Source organism: Frieseomelitta varia, unplaced genomic scaffold (assembly GCF_011392965.1).
Source record: "Frieseomelitta varia isolate USP_RPSP 00005682 unplaced genomic scaffold, Fvar_1.2 scaffold_363, whole genome shotgun sequence".
NCBI lineage: Eukaryota > Metazoa > Arthropoda > Insecta > Hymenoptera > Apidae > Frieseomelitta > Frieseomelitta varia.
The window spans coordinates 3,298-23,237 of record NW_025110105.1 but is presented as its reverse complement, the minus strand read 5'-3'; the positions used below and the strand labels follow the sequence as shown (position 1 = coordinate 23,237).

General features: G+C 32.9%; 3 protein-coding genes and 1 long non-coding RNA gene across 11 annotated transcripts in view; 2 read left to right on the top strand and 2 right to left on the bottom strand.

Annotated features, from left to right (window-relative positions):
- LOC122530898 (protein groucho) overlaps window positions 1–4,098 on the top strand; it is a 131,051-nt gene extending 126,953 nt beyond the window's left edge. For all 7 annotated transcript variants that reach the window (XM_043658287.1, XM_043658286.1, XM_043658281.1 and 4 more), the window contains one exon: window positions 558–4,098. In XM_043658287.1, coding sequence (XP_043514222.1) covers window positions 558–665 — 108 coding nt within the window. In that variant the 3' untranslated portion in view covers window positions 666–4,098. The remainder of the gene's footprint in view (window positions 1–557) is intronic.
- Window positions 4,099–6,429: 2,331 nt separating this feature from the next.
- Window positions 6,430–12,067, bottom strand: LOC122530897 (integrator complex subunit 3). Of its 2 annotated transcripts, none has more exons than XM_043658278.1 (10): window positions 11,747–12,067; window positions 10,726–11,324; window positions 10,083–10,644; window positions 9,816–10,011; window positions 9,244–9,409; window positions 8,586–9,131; window positions 8,414–8,507; window positions 7,955–8,322; window positions 7,306–7,882; window positions 6,430–7,222 (listed from the first exon to the last, which is right to left on the bottom strand). In XM_043658278.1, the coding sequence occupies exons 1-10, from the start codon at window positions 11,819–11,821 to the stop codon at window positions 7,148–7,150; spliced, it is 3,258 nt and encodes a 1,085-aa protein (XP_043514213.1). In that variant the 5' UTR covers window positions 11,822–12,067; the 3' UTR covers window positions 6,430–7,147. The 2 variants fall into 2 exon arrangements, with proteins under 2 accessions (XP_043514213.1, XP_043514214.1); XM_043658279.1 differs by having other exon boundaries at window positions 9,244–9,382.
- Window positions 12,051–13,846, top strand: LOC122530905. The gene is made up of 2 exons (XR_006307130.1): window positions 12,051–12,360; window positions 13,042–13,846. It is a non-coding gene; the product is annotated as an uncharacterized LOC122530905 (long non-coding RNA).
- A 1,875-nt stretch (window positions 13,847–15,721) lies between these two features.
- LOC122530902 lies at window positions 15,722–17,824 on the bottom strand. Its single transcript, XM_043658298.1, has 5 exons — window positions 17,564–17,824; window positions 17,138–17,347; window positions 16,896–17,049; window positions 16,717–16,817; window positions 15,722–16,604 (listed from the first exon to the last, which is right to left on the bottom strand). The coding sequence occupies exons 1-5, from the start codon at window positions 17,585–17,587 to the stop codon at window positions 16,362–16,364; spliced, it is 732 nt and encodes a 243-aa protein (XP_043514233.1). The 5' UTR covers window positions 17,588–17,824; the 3' UTR covers window positions 15,722–16,361.
- Window positions 17,825–19,940: the final 2,116 nt, after the last annotated feature.

Sequence of the window (19,940 nt, the reverse complement as noted above, 5' to 3'; positions counted from 1 at the left end):
AAAAAAAAAAAAAAAAAAAGAAAAAAATCATTGAGAACAAATTAAGGAATAAACTTAAATTTTATCGACAGACTGGGGAAACTTTTTAACGTCAAAAGCTTTAAGAACAACTTTAAACATCTTGTTTCTCCCGTTTCTGTTTCGTTGCTCTGTCTTGTTGACTAGGCTAAAGACTAGGTATTGAATGAAGTGCAATAAGTGCAAGCTTAAAGTGACGCGCAACTTAAAGTATGAATATGGATGAAGAATGATCTCAGTTATCATTTAATTTTAAACAAGGCAAAACTGCTAGCTAGAAGTTTCAAAACACTCGTCACGCTTATTTGAAAAGTTCCGACAAATTTTACGTTATGAAACAGTAGGAAATTTCATAAATTTTTACTACAAGTTTCTATAACTCCACGTCTACGAAATAGAACTTCCACGCTCACATGAAAGACGAGCTATTTCCTGCATGTATCGTTAGACGTAACACGTTGTGCAGCGTCGTGGAACCTGTGCAAAAAAGCAGATCTCCAAGCGGACCACATGGGAATCCATATCAATTCTTTTTGCAGTCGAAGGAGTCCTCGTCGGTGTTAAGCTGCGACATCTCTGCCGACGACAAGTACATCGTGACCGGATCCGGTGACAAAAAGGCCACTGTATACGAAGTGATTTACTAGACGCGTACGGTAAAGACGTTTCACGTTTTCCTCCCTTGGTCGAAACCCGAACTCTTTAACATGCTCTCCTGTTCGCGGGAGAGGTCCTACAAGTGAGACTTTTTAGCAGCCTTAGAAACCTAGACTGTTACTATAATGTGTATATATACATAACGAGTCTGTATTAACGGTCGGAATCGTGCTCGAAAGGAACAAAAGCACAGACGGACGAACGGAAGAGAAAAAGAAAGAGTGAATGTGTGCGAGTGAGTGAATGAGAGAGAGGAAGAAACATATAAAAAAGTAAAAAAAGAAAAACGAAGGAAAGAAGAGAAAGAAGAAAACTAACGCTAATTATGACGACGATCGAGAAACAAATGTGTGTGCCAGAGAAAAAGTTGTATATGTATATTTAGGAGTTTGCGTGTACGTGGCCCAACTGTACCTACGACCGTGTGATTTAAACTAGTAGAGGAAACTTTCTTCGTCGCGTGTATACAACGAGAACCTGTTAATGGGACGTTACCAAGCGGTTTTGCATGTGCGTTAAGTGACCAGACGAGAATCTTGCAAATGCTGATGCTAGATATGATTTCGTATTAAGTACCTAATTAAAGAATCAACATGCCCGGAAGGACATCCATCATACGACAAACAAAACACACGGAGGGAACGAACACTCGAAGCCTGTCTAACGAAAAATTATTACTTATTACCGCCTATGATCATTTTCTTTTCTCGGAAACTTTTACAATTTTTGCAATCACTGTCTCTTTACCGTATCTATGACCACGATCACAACTCGAGGAGCATGAGTGTTGCATGTATACATAACACGTGCACACATACGCGGAGTCGTTTCGAGAGAATCGCTGGTTGTAGCTACATCACCTTCGATAATACGTTTCACTATAGACCGGAAGCAAAGTGTAGCTTTCTTCTGTCGATTAATGTTTTATGCTGAGAGTACTTGTTGATATTAGCAAAAAAAAAAAAAAAAAAAACGAGGCAAATGAAGGATAAACGTACATCGAAAATTTATTTAACTTCGTGGTAAATTGTTCGTTTCGTTCGAGTACTACACTCGCGAAAGGATTCGATCGTTCAAACGTTCGTGTATCGTCGAGGCAACGACTGAAAATATCATGAGAAATTCGTTCGGAAATAATTGATTAAGAATGATCGCGCTGTTTCTATTTAAAGAAGGAAAGTAAACGCGAGACCTGTACTATGGGAGCAGTGTTGTGTATTGTCTACGTGATCGGCCATGACCATTCATTAATTTTAAATATATCGATGAAAAGTAATTGCCTTTTCTATTCAAGAAAATATGCGTGAATAATTGTTCGAGTGTTTTTCAGCGTGTACTTTTGCAGCCGTGGGTAAGTAGTTGCCTGATACTTTACAATTTTCTGAATCGAAATCGATGAATCTATGCATATTAAGCTCGAATGGTTCGAAGGCATAAAGGATCAGTTAGAAAAGTTAACTTGGGTCACTTGTGCTGCATAAATCGGAAAATATTAGTATTAATTTTTGCTATTGTCAAAACAAAGTAATTATTTTTCAATCAATAGTCATTCAACTGTTTTTATTAATTTAATAACCATGGATAAAAATAATTATTTTCTTAACGAGGTAAAGATGTTAAATTAATTTGTTACAAAGGATATTTGAATGTTCTAATTTATACGCATCTATTGTATATTGCGCAGCACGTGATCACGTGCATTACAAGCTGCAACACAGTTTCATACTACATTTTTTTATGCCCAAAAATCATTCGATCGTATCATAAATTATTTTATCATACGTCTATGTTCTAAAATATATGATCAAGGTTTATTATACGCTTGGAATACACTTGATGCTTGAAAATTGTATCGATTGCACAAGTAGCAATGGCAAGGTGCGCTATGTTGCTCAAATGTATTGGCACAATATGTTCTCAGTCTTTCTTAAAATTTTTCTCAATCGTTTTTAGTCATATTTGCTTCAAATCATTGTTTCAGAAAAATTTGCGAAAGGAAACATCATTATAAAGAATTTTTTCCATTTTACGTAGCCAACTATAAAAAAAAAAAAAAAAAAAAAAAAAAGAAAAAAAAAAACAGCGCCCTACTACGAGACAGGAGTATAGCGTCTGTTATAGTCATTTCTATTATTGATAAGCACACTAACGCGTATCAATCGAACTATGACGTGATTATACGTATGTGCATATGAATAATAAACAAGACTTTGTACAAAACTTCCGCGTATTTCCATGAAAAAAATTCGAATTAATTATTAATCGATTGTGTCATGCGATAGCTCAACGTTTAAGTATAGATACAGCTCTGTAAAGTACAATCATATGCACAAACGAAACGAAACTATTTCTGTATCTGGACTAAATATCAGTTCTGTAAACGAAACTTGAACTAAATCGATCAATTTTTAGGAATGAGTATTCATAGTAGGCAACAGGTGTCATCTGTCCCCAATTGGTGGGATCTTGTAAAAATTAGCATGCAATAAGATAAACGTAATCGAAACATTTGGATCGTTCCTGTAAGTGTTATAATAAATAACAAACAATAAGAGGAATAAAGGATTATAAGAAATATTAGATGAAAGTAGTATCGATCCTTGAAAAATATATGCTTGACTCACGGATAATTTTGATGAAATTGAAGTTGAATTAATTTACCCTTTATATGAACGATTTAAATGAGTCGATTACGTGCCGGTAAAAAAAATCTCTTGCCTAAATGTTTAATTAGCGGTTAAAAAAGAAAAAAAAAGAGACAGAGAGGTGACAGGTACAGCTAAAAAAAAAAATGTACAGATAAATCTTATGCGATCATGACCTTATCGTGACGCGAGGCAATATGATATCGAGTACCATTAAAAAATAACGCCTAAAAAAAAGTTATTGATCTATTTTCAATTTCTTTTGGTTTGAATTTTTCGCGTTATGTACGATTGAGATATATAGGAGAACAAATTTCTATTGTGAATTATTTGAAACGAAATTGTCGATCAGTAGAAAGATTCATTTTTTTTTTCAGCTGTACGCTGATGTTTAAAAATGGCGCTTTCCGTGCAATAATGTTTTCATTTCCGTTGCGCACGTGTGTACGTAAAAGATAGATACGTACGTACGATAAATAATTATGTCACTTCTATCTTACCTGCGATATAGACGATGATATAAATGATGATTTTGTAATCACGGTACACGTAAACACGCATACACACATATGGAGGAGGATATCCAAATGAGAAATGTACACACAATCCAAATGGAACGTATACATGTATAGCGGAAAGTACGTATCAAGTAAAAATGATTCATCGTAAAGAGTGTTTTCTGAAAAAAAAAAAAAAAAGAAATAAAGATCTATTCCATTTTTCCTTTCTAGCTGTAATAACATACGAGAATTGAATATAACATTGTATCATACCTTTATTTATTATCTCGCGTCAAGGCAATTTTTCTTTACCTTCTCAGTGTGATAGTGATAACAAGGAGAGAGAGAGAGAGATACTAAAAAAAAAAAAATGAAATAAATTCATTTTCGTCACATATTGCGAACAGTTGTACAACTTTCCGATGCTTTACGTCACTTGCTAAATTGGATAAAACAATGCACGACTAGTAAATGGCAAATAGTAAAAGAAACGTATTTCGTCGAATTATGGGTGTTTCCATTAAATGCTGTTTGTGATACCATTGCATTTTAACCATACTAATTCAGTATTAGCCTTAATAAGTTGGTACGAGCGATTCTAATTTAGCAGTTTATACGTACAATGGTAACGTAAATGGTGTATTTACTATTAATCGTGCAATTTTAATCAAATGCACTTAATGCACGATTTGTGGACATCGGTGTGACACGCGGTGTTAGCGGTTTAATTCTATAGAGGGAGAGGGGAATATCTTGTTTATCTTTCTTTAATTTGTCACTATTTCGGTAAAAAATTGTACATATATTACAAACAAGTTTAAAACTTTTTTTTTCAACATCCACATTGTTCGTTACACAATTTGCGCGTTATTACGTTGTTTCATGGTTACCTCATATTTTTCACATTATGTGTATACGTATCTATAAAAAAGAACAGTACTATGACAATCATGAAAGAACTGATTATTCTCGTCGCCGAAGAGAAATTAAAATAGACAGGAGGGGGAAAAAAAAATCCAGAGAAAGAGGAAACAAACGATAGGAATCACAGATTTACTTCCGGTAATTTTTCGATGTATTTACATTTACGTGTATCTGTGTGTACAAGATCGTTAAAAACATTAAATGTTTATGCTCGCGTTACGATAATATATATATATATATATATATATATATATATATATATATATATATGATATATATATAATAATATATATATATATATATATATTCATATATTTACATGTGTATCCGTGTGTACAAGTTCGTTAAAAACATTAAATGTTTAAAGGTTTATTTTTCGTATTGCCCCGCGCATCATTAATTTCGCGAATTTTTTTCCTTCTTTTTATTTATCTGTGTCTCTGTGTTTGTCTCTCTTTCTCTCCCTCTCTCGCGTGCACGTTCTCGCTCGTTCTTTGTGTCAAACAACTTCCACTCAATCATCCTCGATTTTAAATATTTTCTCATATAACGTCGCAGTTTATGTACAAGTAGAAAAAACCTAATAACATTATCAACTATCACACCTTGTACACCATTATGAATGGCTGGTATGTTACACTATGCGCGTATTAACTAAAAAGATATTCGTACTGACTTAGAAGTCTGGCTTTCTTTTCTATTCGCGACACGGTTGCTTATGGATCGATTTCGATAAGACCGGAAATACAAACTCTCTTCTCGTGGAAAAAAAAAACTTTTTATCAGGTTCTTGTGAAAATCCCCCCGCGCGCATGTTTGTATAACACTCAGACACACACACATCCATATACATACAAACTCCGTTTTCTCTGGTATGTACAACTAGAAAATACATAACACAGCTACTTATATGTATACAAGTAACCGATTTTACAGGAAATGTACAGAGGTGAACGATGATATTTCACGCTTACGTTCTGTTTAGGACTTAAGTGTACATGACGCCTGGTTTTATACTCCGTTGGAAGGTGTCTCTTTAACTTATCACTAAATTAATATACTTTCCTAGAGCAATGCGCGGTAGGAGTCAGAACAGATAAAGAATAAGAAATTCAGTATAGAAAAATATCAGAGTATCTGTGCTCCTCACACGATTATAAACAAATTAATAACAGATAACATACATGGAACGTAAAAATTCGTAGAACGTACAATTCTTGTGAACATAAACATGTCGTAAATATTACGATTAAAAAAAAGAAATCATACATTTTACTTTTTATCTTTTTATCAAATAAATTAATAAACTTGCATTAAAATACTCTGTAACAATGAAAAAAAGACTGCTATTGGCAAAAATCTTAAAAAAAAAGTAGACAACCTTCCATCGTACAAAATATAAAAATTCTTGCGTCTTGAGAATGATTATGCTTACTAAGCACAGACGTAAAATATACATTTGGTCGTAAAACTGTACGCTTCTTGCTGGAGCGAGGCATTCTTAATATATCCTTATCCTCCTGCAGAAGGTCCTTAATTCTAATAAAAAGCTATCAACGATTCTTATAAATTGCGTTCACAGTTTATGGCAACAAAAAGTAACCATGTTTTTTCTTCTTTGTTAACTATTTTGTGAGACGCGAATCTTATCATAATTATCATAATGAAAAAAAAAACGAAATAAATTTGGACAATAGGGTCAGTTGTATTAATCGCAAAATTAATAAACAAATAATTGGTAAAACTAAGCACAATCGTGCCTGCATTCTTTGTTGATAACCACAAAATGGGTAACGATTTTTCATTTCTCTCTTTTCTTAGAAATAAAGTGATCACGAAGAGAAATACCTTCGTCTCGCTTTATCTCCTGCAATGTTGCCAGATTCAATTTTCAACTCTTAAATTCGTATTTCTTGTATATATTTAAGAGTGTATCAAAATAATTTAATTTATGACTAGTTTTGCCTCTCGGTAACTTTATCTGACAGATACCCGGTAAAATTCTTTTTGTCTCTGAAGAAAAATTCAGAAACAGTTGATCTGCCACGACAAGTTAATCTGTCATACGTATTTACCTAGAAAAGCTATAACCAGTATTTATAAATTTATCTTCTTCTCGTTATATATATCACATACATTCTAAATATCTTTCGTTAGAATGTGTTTGACACAAGTAATGAAATGAATGAAAATGCAGAATCTGGCAACGTTGTTAATATACAATATTTGCGAAATATATACTTGTGATATAGTTTCGCATTCGGTTTCCACATATTACCTTATTTACAAGTCGCGCTAGATAGATCTATTACGTATACTATATTATCTTACTATTTTTAAGGCTAATTTAGCTTGCTGCACACACGTGACGTGGTCCATGTGACATCTGAAGACACTGGGTGGTCAGTCGCTATCGGAGCCCACTGGATTAATTTTTTTTCTTTTCTTTGCTTGTTTTACATTCACAATTTCTTCTTCCTAGTAATTAAATTTCATTAATGCAGAATACCAGAATCCAAATAATACGAAAGAAGGCTGTTTTAAACTACTTTCAACTTTACCTCGCTACTAGATGTACTGTCCAAATGATACCGAGGAAGCGGCCTTTTTGAACTAGACCTTTCCCTCGTGTTAGCACCAGTTTTTCTATGGCCTCCTTTACCACCAGCACCTCCGCCACCTCCAGCAGATGCCGCCGCATGTTTTCGTGCTGAGCTTGTTGGTGGAGGTGGAGGAGGTTCATTTTCTTCGTTAACTTCCGCAAGGGCGAATAAATCTCCATAACTTTTTCTTAAAGAATCACTACTAGCTGCTTGTGCTTGTTGTAGAGCTCTTTGCATTCCCTCGGAATGATAAAGCTGCAATTCAGCGGATGACATACAGTGCTGTCGTAATTGATCCAAATGACCAAGAACTTGTTCGCCAGTAGGTGGACCAGATTGTTGATTATGTTTAGCACTAGATCGTTTCCGTTTGTTTGGACTCGTAGCAGGATAACGAGTACTCAGAAGATTCGCGAGCAACTCACCAAGTTTTTCTTCGTGATCGCGGCACCAGTAACGTAATGCCGCCACAACAAACATATCCCCATTTACATTTTGTCGTGCAAGCAATTGTCGCAAAAGTTCTTGCGTTGGCCTGTTAAATATAATTGATGTTTCATTAAATTTTTATATTAATCATTCGGTTTTCAATAAATAATTTACTTACTTTTCTTGTTTGAGCATAAACAGTATCGATGTTAATGCTTCTGCATGATCTCGAAATTGTAATTTAGGTAAAACAGGTAATATATAATCAATTGGGAAATCATGGGCAAATATAAGCTGCCAGAAACAATATTGTTCAAAAGTTTCCCAATTTAAACTTGCTGTCAAAAGCGATGTAAATGATTCCTTTTTTAACATTTTTAAATGTCCTTGCATTATTTGACAAACTAGTTCTTGCAATTGGCACGCATCAACAGTCGAGACAACCAAATGCAATAATTGTACATTTCCAAGAGCTACATTTTGAAAGCCCATGTATACATCAGGCACAAGGTAACACAGCATAAATATGTTATCTTCATGGCAGAACTATAAAAAAAAAAAAAAAAATACAATACCAAAAAAACAACAAATTAAATTCTAAACATCATAGAATTTTTAATATTAAAAATTTACTTACTTTTAAATCAGATACTAAACACGCATCTAGTTTTTTTTCTCGATGTGCACAAAAATCTTTATATACTGACGCTTTAACATCATTTAACATATTACTGCAATAATAAAGAAAATGATATAGTAAAATGCACATTTTCATTTACATTTGTGTAATTTGACGTTTGTGTACAAACCTTGGTTCGCCTTCCCGTTTTTCCTCTTCTCTGCCCCAGACTTTCAAAAAATAAAGTAGCAGGTAACCTATCCTTGGTTGAACGTTCTGTATTTCTGCAAGTACCCGAGCTAAAAGTTTCCGCCTATTGTCCTCTTCTTTACATAACTGAAACTGATTTCGAAACATTACAAACAACGGCGTGCTTATACTATCAGTCAAGGCTTCTTCATTCAAATTTTCTGTTGGAAATATTTGGGATGTAATTTGTGAGGATAAGATAGTTGATATGCAAGAAGCTAATGCTGGTATAGTTTCTGCATCTATTTCATCTTCTATAACCATTTGTACTATCCTTTCCATCGTTTGACACCTCACTTCATTGTCTGTTTCACTGTGTAAACTTTCTACAGCAGTCCTTAACTCCTCTGGTTCTAAAATTAAATTTAACTGAGACGTAATATCTTCTTTCTTCACTACACAATTTGCATTCTTCAGTTCGTTTTTCAACTTCACATTTGCCAATGGAACATCTTCTTCATCTTCTTCTTCTACTTTAGTCACTATCCTATAAATAGTTAAATATTCTTTAATATAATTATATTTTTATTTAAATATATTTAAAATACTATACAATAATAAACAAAAAAAATGTAATGTAAATGTAAATCAGAATTAACCTCAATGGCATGTCTTCTTCTTCATCACTAAAAGCTGGTTCTGGGTCTTGATTTACATGATTATTTTCGACTGGTGTATTTGCAGCATTTTCCAGTGTAGCCCCTGGTGCAAGATCCTTATTAAGTTCCTCCATTTTACCTGAATATACAGGAACCTTATTTCCTGCTTAAAAACATCATGCAAAAACCAAAGTTAGTAAGCAATGAATGTGCTATAAGCTCGAAGGAAAGGTGAATAATAAAATTTATTAAAAGAAGAGACCAGAAAATGAATTCTAAACGATATTTAAAAGAGAATGTTTTGTTAAAACCACGATACATAAATCAAAATTAATATACATACATAAATATTTTTTTATACTTATATGTACATTTGAATATCTATAGTCACATGCTATATTCACATATTTTTAAAACTTTAAATATGTACATGATATGAAAAATAGCATGAATTTTAAGATGCGATGAATACTTAAGAATTTATACATGTGCAACAGTAAGCTTTTTTTTTAGTGCTTTGATTTCGAATGATCAATATAAAATAAACATGCAATATAGTGCAATAATTTTACCAGGATCTGCATTAGGCGGTAAACAGAATTCTTTGAACGTTTCTCTTATTTTGCTTCTTAATTCACGATCTAACTTGGGACTATCGAACAATGGATAAAGACTTGGTAAAACCCGCTTCTCTAAAATTTGTCTCAGTGATGAGAAGATTCCGTTCCGCACTTTCTCGGTTAAAGGTGGATAGAAATTTGGTATTATCTTAAAACAAAAATTACATTTCAATAATTTTAAGATTATAAAAAGTTGTTAAAATTTATATAATTACTTACCCTGCATAAAAAGTCTAACAATGTGGCAGTGACTGGTGGATGGGATCTCATGGAATTGTGCATGACAAGAATTGCAGGTTCAATGTTCATTATATTATCTTTCTCAGGTTCAAAAAACAACCAGTCATAAAATAAAGCCAGTTTAGCATTGCTTGCAGCCACAGTTGATGTACAAGTCGTAAATAACCATCCTATTACTGCCCATCGTGGTATAATATCTGAACACAATAATTCATTTGTTGGATGAATAACACCAACAATGAATCGTATAAGGTCACATCTTAAAGATTGTGATTCTGGGGTAGCCAGGTACTGTCTTTGAAACCAATCTTGATACCGTTTATGATTTCCAAAACGGACTTGACTGGTTAAAAATACTAATTTCCTTTCCATATCTGGTGTAAGTCTGGATTGTAGAAACCTTCTAGAAGTCCTTGTCTGTAAAAGTTGAAGGACACCACTGAAATTTGGGCAAAGAGACTTTGGATTGAGAAGCATGTCCTTCCAAAGTGCTTCAAATTCAGTTATACGTGCAACATTTTGTAACAAGCGTACCAAATCCCTGCAAACATTAATTATTATTTTGTTTATTGCATGTATCGTATTACAAATACACAAATGAAAAAGATCTCGTATTATTTACCTTCCAATAACCAAACAATCAACCATACGTTCTCTTATTAAAGATACAGAAAAGGTAACTTCTTTTTGACGCAAACCAGATAAATGAGGTGCATTATGATCTTCTATTAATCGTAAATAGGTATAAACAATGGATGCTACTAGAAAAGGGAATTTGTCCAGCCAAGGTCGATTTTCTTGAAAAATGTCTAAAAGTGCATCAACTAAAAACAAATTTCGTGGTGAAATATCACCACCAGCTGCATGCCTTAATAGACTTAAACAAAGGTTATCCACACTAGCTACGCTGGTTCTTATCATCTCCCTTAATAACCATAATAACTGACTTCTAGTCACATCATTCAATCGTAGATATCTTTCAAGTACTAATTGATTGAGGTGTCCTAACACAATTGCAAGACCATCCCGTGTAATTAATGTCAAGTCCCTGTAACTTTTTGCAGCATTTTGAGGATCTGTCAAAATGACTACCAACAATCCTAATGAAACTTCTTCATGTGTCTTATCCTTACACACCGCATTGTTTAACGTGTCGTGGGCTTCCTTTTCAGAGAGTCCTGTAGTTAGATTTTGTAGTACTGTATAACATCTTTCAAATTTCTGAAAAAAAAGAAAGAAGCAAGTTCTATAATATCCCATCGTAATAAAGCATCTTCTAAATATAGCACAGGATAAACGTAAAAAATGATACAAAAAGTGTAACTTATTTGAAGTTTCGTATTCCATATTAGCAAATTGTGAAATTAAAAATCCTGGTAAATAACGTTGAATTAATAAATTTAATAACACGTATCATTGATTGCGACATTCTTATTGGACCTTTCTTATTGGTTGAATATTGTTGAGTAATCGAGAGGAACGAGAGAAACGAATTATTATGCAAATGATTCAAATATTGCCGCGAAGACGCGTGGTTCGACGTGTGGCGCCGCACGGTCAGCGACGTGCGCGACCGTCGCAACAATGGCGGAACCCCTAGTACTCGATACGTATCCAGTGACTATTTGAAATATTTATGTTACCTCTTCCAAGTCGTCCTTATTCTCTATGCAACTCGTGCTGAGTAGCCGGGACGCGGGAGTTTTCGTCTGTTCCATAGCTGCTGACTGGCCCACGGCCGTCGCGTGAACTTTATTCCAGGCCCTGTCGAGCCCTCAGCCCTCAGCCCTGTGCCCCTGGCCGCTTGTGCTCGCCTCCGTGCATCGTGATCGTCTCACTGGTTGTTCGCTCTCTATCTTTCTCTCTCTCTCTCTCACCTTCCCCACTCTTCGTGTCTCGCGCGGTCTCTTCACTCTGTTTATTCCTTACCACGGACCTCCCCGACTCCCTGAACCGTCCCGATGCGATTGCGCATTGATACATGCGTCTCGTCGCTTCTCGGCCTCGCTTCGTGACGTGATCGCTCCCCACCACTATTACCAATCATCGGCCTGGCCAATCGTGATCCAACAACCCGTACACACTGATGGACATTGGTGGGGATACCGTAGAAAAGTAGTGCGGCCAGCAGGAACGTATTTATTAAAGGCGCGTGTCCAGAGGACGGTCACCTCAAAGTGTCTCTGAACCTTCGAACCAGTGTACTTGCTGTGCCGAACTTCGTGCAAAAGGGTATTAGTATTGCCGCGTTCAAATGGTTCGTTTCAGGTGTCACATGATCGTGTATTGATTATTTTTTTTCTTGTACAAACTATAGAACTGTACGTACGCACATATTCATACGATTGTATTACAAATACTTCGCTACGCGAAAACACACTGATGTTTATTGTTATTAGAATAGATGTGTAACGTGTAATGCATTAATATGCACGCGCATAGTACATTTCAGTAATATTACAATCGTGTAAAAAGTAATAAAGATTCTCTACTCTTTAGTTCATTAAATTACGAGGTACAAAAGTTAATGTATTCCAGCAAACTGTTGCATACATTTGAAAGTTTCAGTTTAGCAATGAGAAAGATTTATGATTAAAAAAAAAAAATACATATTTACATATGCAATTATTGTGATAGCTAGTTATAGAAAGACGTTGAATAGATTAACATGTCATTAAAATAAAACGAATAAGTTTGTAAAAACTGAGAATGATATCAAGAGGTCATCGGCATCTAGACTTCAAATTACGTTGGACTTAACAAGAATAACTCGATCGTTGTTGTAATATCGAAAACCATTAAAAATTACGTTTTGCAAATAATATTGTGCATAATCATTTTTACAAATATGTATATTTTAAGAAATAAGTACAACATAGGACGGATGAAATTTGTTCAGATTGGGGTATTTAAATCTACCATTTATTTCATTACGTAGATACGTCCCTGCGGTCCATAATTGCGCATGCGCGTACCCGTACGCATGAAAAGGCTACTCGACTAATCGCATTGGATTCCCCGGCCACGCTTTCCGCTCTTCGTTTCTTCGTGTTACTTAGTGAACACCTTTACGTTCTTTTCCGAATTCCTGTCATTTTGTGGTTACTCGAACGTCACGCGATAGCTTCGGATTTTGCGCATTAGTTATAGTACATGTTAAAAACATCCTGCTGGGTGTACAAAATTTCTGCGCATCGATACGTTCGTGCAACGTCAACCTAACCCCAATAAGTGCAGGAATCGCGCACCTGACATTCCGTTACGATGTATAAGGCTTTCCTCCAGGTATCCGTGGTGCTACAAGCCTGTTTTCCTTTCTCTTTCTTGTTTTAATATACACTACATACTCATTTTCATCTCCTACTACACGATTGTAATAATTTTTCGTTAATTGGTTATGATTCAACTTCATACAGATGTTGGAACTCTGTTACTTTGATTGCATAAATATTAATAAATAAATCGATTCAGAAAACGGCTACAATATTTTTTTACTGTTTCAACTTAGTATTTGAACAACATATTTTGATTCGTTAATAAATAGTAGTAAAACGTAATTAGAAATGCGGCTACTAATATATGGAATGTTTAAACGATTTTCCGTTCAATACTAAAATAGTTGTTGGAAGATTTCATTAAACAAAAAATATATTGTTACATCTTGGTTTAATTCGTTATACTCGTGCGTATAATTCAAATATATTACTTTTGTATTTTATAATATTTCGTATGTAATATAGACAAAAATAAATAGGGAAATAAAAAGACGCATATTGTCAGTTTTTTCAAAAGTTTGATCATAAAAATATTCATATTTTTTTATATTATTTAAACACCATGATGCACACCCTTCGAAGGTTTCGAGAGAAATAGCCCTGTTTCAACGTTTTACAATGCTTACCTACTTGTAAACGTCAATGAACGCATGCGCAAAAGAGAATATCGTGAATAGCTCTCATCAGGATCGTATATAAGATGGAGACACAAAAGAGAAATATATCCAAAAATATAATAAAAAATAATTTATATCAGTTTTATATTGGTGAAATCTCCCATTTACCAAGACTAATTTGTTCAAATAGTTATATTCTTTCATATATCATAAAAAGTTGAAAATAGATTAAACAGTTTAAGAAATGAAAGAATGTTATTCTATAACAGACTTATTGATTTTTTAATATTCTATAAAAATCTATTCTTTGCTAGATTAATATTATTTTTTTCATAAATCTCACTGTTATACTCGGTTGATCTATCTTATTAACTTTCTTACGCTGATCTATCGCGCCGTTATATTACTTTTTATAATCATGTATAAGCATGTATAAATTTGATACTTATTAAAAAAAAGATGACGTTTGGATACAATATATCTATAATTCATTCAAAAGTTCTATATTAACCGAAATATTATACATATTCGTAGAGGGAAAATTTGAGATCGTAAATAATCAGGAAGAACATGTACTTATTGTTAGTATGTAACAGCTTGTACATTTGAATTTACACTTAACGAACTCTTAGTGATCTACGGATAACTGAGTTTCGAGCACCTGGCGCACTGCCAATGCGGTTGAGAAAAAAAAACGTGTTATCACTAACATCATTCATTAAGACAAATACATAGCATGTTATGTATCCCTTTGTATTTCAATTTGTATAATAACATTTGTATGAGAATTTAAATGTATTACAACTTTATATTTGAAGAATTCATACAAATAATTTTTGTACAATATTGTTAAATATATATACAATATACTTATTATATTTGATATAAAAACTTTGGTTTTTTATATCTTCTTTCATTCTCGTCAACAATTTTATAAGTTTATACGGAAATGTATTCTCATGTATAAAATTTACATAATTGAATAACGTATACTGTTAGTAATTAATTTAGAAGAGATTCAACATGCATTTACTAGGATATTGATTCGTTACATTTGGATTAATATATTAATTCAATTACACAAACGAGTTATAAATGGAAGAGTTTTAATATAATGTTTGCCAGGCTGAGTACGATATATGTATTGCGATTAAGTAAAATATGTTCATTAATATGTATAATTTTTAATTACATATCTTTATGAAAGTGTATTGCGATATTAGTGACAATGCGTAAATATTTAAGATAATTAATTTTAATATGACATATGAGAAAATAATCAATTTGTAGATGATCATGACATAGTGTAATAGTTTATAATAATTTAGCTTATGGAAGAATGTGAACAAATTTCAATCAAGTGTAATCTATGTTACTATTACATATTCATGTTTTTATATGTACGTGTAATCTATGTTCTTAAGTAGTTTTGATGAAGTAATTTAGTGAGATTAAAAATTCTTTGATATTAATAACAGTATTGAACTACTAAAATCATTGAAGTAAAAGATACATATAAGTATTTGGAAAATTTGATATTATCAATTGTGTATTAACTCATGCACATTCATACTTGCAATAAAGGCATAGTATATAATGTATACAAAGTTTAAAATTTAAATAATATGGTTTATTGTATAAGTATATAAGTCTATATATTAAGAACTTCTGTTTTCTTATTGGTTATTGTATCTGACCAGGAATTAAATACTTTTTATGTAATTGATTATGTTTAATTTTTTTTTTTTTATTGTGACAAGTAGTGCAAAAAATTTAATGTAAACAATCATTCTTTTGATTGAATAGAATATTCGTTGTATACATCAGGTGTATAGATAGTATGGTTAAATTATTTGATCGTACAATACAACCGTGATAAAGTATAAATGGCATAAATTACTGTTTGCCAGTTTTTATCAAAATTGAAACATTTCATATTTTTAAATATTAGTATAATTTATATAACAATTGAAGTTTTTCTTATAATTTGGAATTTAGAAACATTTGTACTACATAACTTATCAGTAATTATATTATTGCAGCCTTATTTCTTGTGATATATCTCAAATTACAAATTAAATTTTATAACTTTATAATGGATTCAATTGTTAAGTAGGAATTGTTCAATATAAAAATTTCTAAACATAAAACACAGAAATATTCTGGCACATGGTCATCATTGTCAATATTTTAACATCATTTAACAACAACTAAAGTATAAAATGTAAACAGTATCAATATAATCTTCAATGTAATAACATTGATCATAAATATTTAGTGCTTTCCTGAGATGCTAAAAAGTGTATGAATTTAAAATTTACATAAAAACACGTGTCTATCATTAATATTATTAGTATCAAAGCACACTACGATTTTCCTTTCTTGAATCTTTGTCGTGCTTGAGCTTTACTGTATTTTGGATGTTTCTCTTTCTCGTTATTCATTTCAGCTTCAACATCATCAAATTCTTCTTTATTATCACCAAAGAGATCCACTGGAGGTTCCAAAAGTGATTTTCTTTGACATTTTACAAAATACCGGAATCCCTTTGCAATGCCAAAACCCAGCATTGCTATAGACATTGTTAATAAGGCCATCAAAAGAGGATGCTGCATCCAACGAAAATGAATAAAATAACCATTATAAATATCTGTCTTGAAATCAATTTCTAAAAATATTGAACCGATACATATGTATATATATATATATATATATACATACCGTTAATGTAGGTTTATTTGTAAAAACATAGTCAGCAATTACAACTATTACTCCAAGTATGATACCAACACCAGCACCGAGCCAAGGTATTTGTTGATCAGCTACAAAATAATTCACCATATTAAAATTTCACATGAAATATTTTCATTATGATTATCTGAACATAATAGATATAATACCTCGTTTGTCTTTAATTAGTAATTGTGACACTCTGTTCATTGCCTCTAAAATTGTTGGTTCATTTGGTTGAAGAGATAAAGCTTTATTGTAAGATTGAAGTGCTTCACCGAGGCGAAAAGTTTGTGATTCCACTTCAGCTTTTCTAAAATAACCCTACAAAAAATTTAAACATGCTACAATTTCATTCAACATAGCATAAATAATTTATTTAAAAAAGTCAGTCTAACAAATGCACATATACCTTGGTCCAATCAGGTTTTAACTGAATTGTCATTAATGCATCTTCCATTGCAAAATGATATTGTTGTAGTTTTAAAAATGCAAATGATCGATTACTGTACAAGGAATAATTCTGTGGATCTAGTTTAATGGCATGAGTGTAATGGAACATAGCCTCTTCATACTTTTGTTCTTTTACACATGCGTTTCCACGTTCTTTGAGGTTTTGTACCTTCAATGAAATTGAGATAATGTAATTAAGTGGGATTACTGCAATGTTAATTTCAGGTTCTTTTACACAACGTAATATCATTGATATAAATCAATATTTTGCATCATTTTACATCATTATATCTTACGCTTCGATCATCAAATAAATATAATTATATAGTCAACAAATGAAGAGTGTAAATATTAAAATATAGATAGGAAACCTACAAATGCTTACCTCTGCTTCCCGTGTGTTCGACATAATTTACAATTATTATGACGATCGGTTACATAAAACAAATTTTACAAATTATTATCTAATGTATGCGTCATCATTGTCTTTCAGATAATTTTTAAGTAACCTGTTATCTATAAAAAAAAATGGTCAACAACAAGAAATAGTCGAAACACTTGCCATGTCTTTTTCACCGGTAAGTACATGCGCAGCGAACATTGACATGTGATACTGCACTGCGCATAGTCCTCCACCCGTCGTCAGCTGTACTGTGTTGAAAATGTTTAAGTAAGACAAGAACAGACATTGACTCTACTCTTTTTTTGATACTCGACGTTCTTCCATTGGATATTCTTGAAGAGACGTCTCTGTATAAAAATGGGCTAACGATTTTCACAAGATGAGCACAATTTCTTGACACGATGTTAAAAATATAAACTTGCTTATGTATTTATATGATGCCTCTTAATTAATAAAAAAAAAAAAAAAGAGACGTTTCAAATGATGCAAAACGTTCAACAGCGAAAGAATGGAGGAAAGATGTGAAAGAAAAACAGATTTCTTTTTTTATCATCATTTTAATGTTTGAAATTCTCCATGTCATACAAATTAAGTGGGGGCATTATAATACAAACTTAAAATATATACATCGATATTTCATGAAACTTCTCAAATAACTATGCAACTCATCCGTTTAATCCATAATCTATAGAATCTCTTTCCGTTATTATTGATTTACTTATTTATTTATTTATTTATTTTTTTTTTTTGTATGCTTTTCTGTTTCGCTCGAACCTACTTCGTGTATACTGTGCAACGAAACTGGCAAGTCGTTTGAATAAATATTTTTTTTTTTTGCTTTTTCGTACTTTTTTCTTTTGCTTAATTAGCCAAAATGAATCACGACCATATCTGTTGTATCTTTTTAAATGAAAAGCGTCCATAGTAAAATGGAGAATCGAATACGAGCTCAGTTTTGTCAGTTCGACGAGTGGAACTTGAGATTTCTCGACGTTGACGACGAGATTAAAACCTCTATTCGGATTATCGACGAAACGACAGGCACTAATAGCGAGTGTTGAAATTATTTTATTCGGATCGATTGTTTACATCGATCGCTCGTTAGCAATGATCGTTAACCGTGGTTTCGGATAGATTTTCTTTTCTTTTTCTTCGATGACTTAACCGTTTGCTTGTTCGTCTTTCTTTTTTTTTCTTTCTTTTTTTTTTACTAATACATATACGTCGTTATATCTTCGACCAGGAATAAATCTTAGCGAAAATAAATAGTGGCCATTTCTCGAGCACAATATGAAAAAAGGATCGATATAGCGGACAGATTAAGAACTCTTACGATTATTGGAGGACAAATGGCAAACATTTGCTTTCTCGCCAAGTTGCTGTGCTTATTATTGCCCAAGTGGGACGGAAGTCACGGATGATTTGGCACTCCTGTTATTAATTTTCTAACGCCTATTCACCTGCGCGTTCCTCTTCTTTCCACTTTTCCCTCTCTCTCTCTCTGCGTGCCTTTCTTTTTCCTATCTTTCTATTCCATTGTATCTTTCAATATATACAAATTGAAAACAAAAAATCAACAAAAAATGGACAAACATGTCGAAAAGAAGAAGTACTTTCAGAACAGACTTATCTGCTAGAGATCGTTCGATTTCGCTTGTCTGTTCTCACCGAAACTCAACAGACAGACGAACCAATTTCGAAACAACGTTACGCAAGTTTGTCGAATACAATAGAATACAGTTGATTCAGGCGAGAACAGGATAATTTAATCATGCACGCAGAATACGACCAAAAAAAAAAAAGAACGAGGAAAGAAGAACGAGGACGAAAACTCGTTTACCGCGCGCAGTCACGTGCATGATTCGATCGTTGAGTCGATCCGATTCTCCATTCGCACGATCAGGATGTTTCATCGTGACACGATACGCTTCTTAATTTTTCTTTTTTTTTTTTTTTCGTTTTCTTTTTCTTTTGTTTTCCTTATGCATAACCCACATCAGTATTGTTATTCGTTACTGTAAATTGTAAGTGTAAATTGATTTTTTTTTTTTCACGCTTAAAATACATTTTATACATACTCCGTCTACATTCTCGCATATACTTGTCACCATAATCGTCGTCGTAATCAATAAATCATTAAGCAGTAGTCGTCATCAAGAGAAAAAAAAAAAAAAACACAATATGTCATTATACATATAATATATATTATATATATGTATAAAATCCATCGACATACTCGCTCTCTTTCTCTTCGTTTCGGCGAAGAAAGAATCATCGTTTCGCGTCAATCGCATCTCCATCGTGCACGCAAGTTCTCTCGTTATCATCTTCTCTTTTCATTCTTTTCTCCCCACGTTTT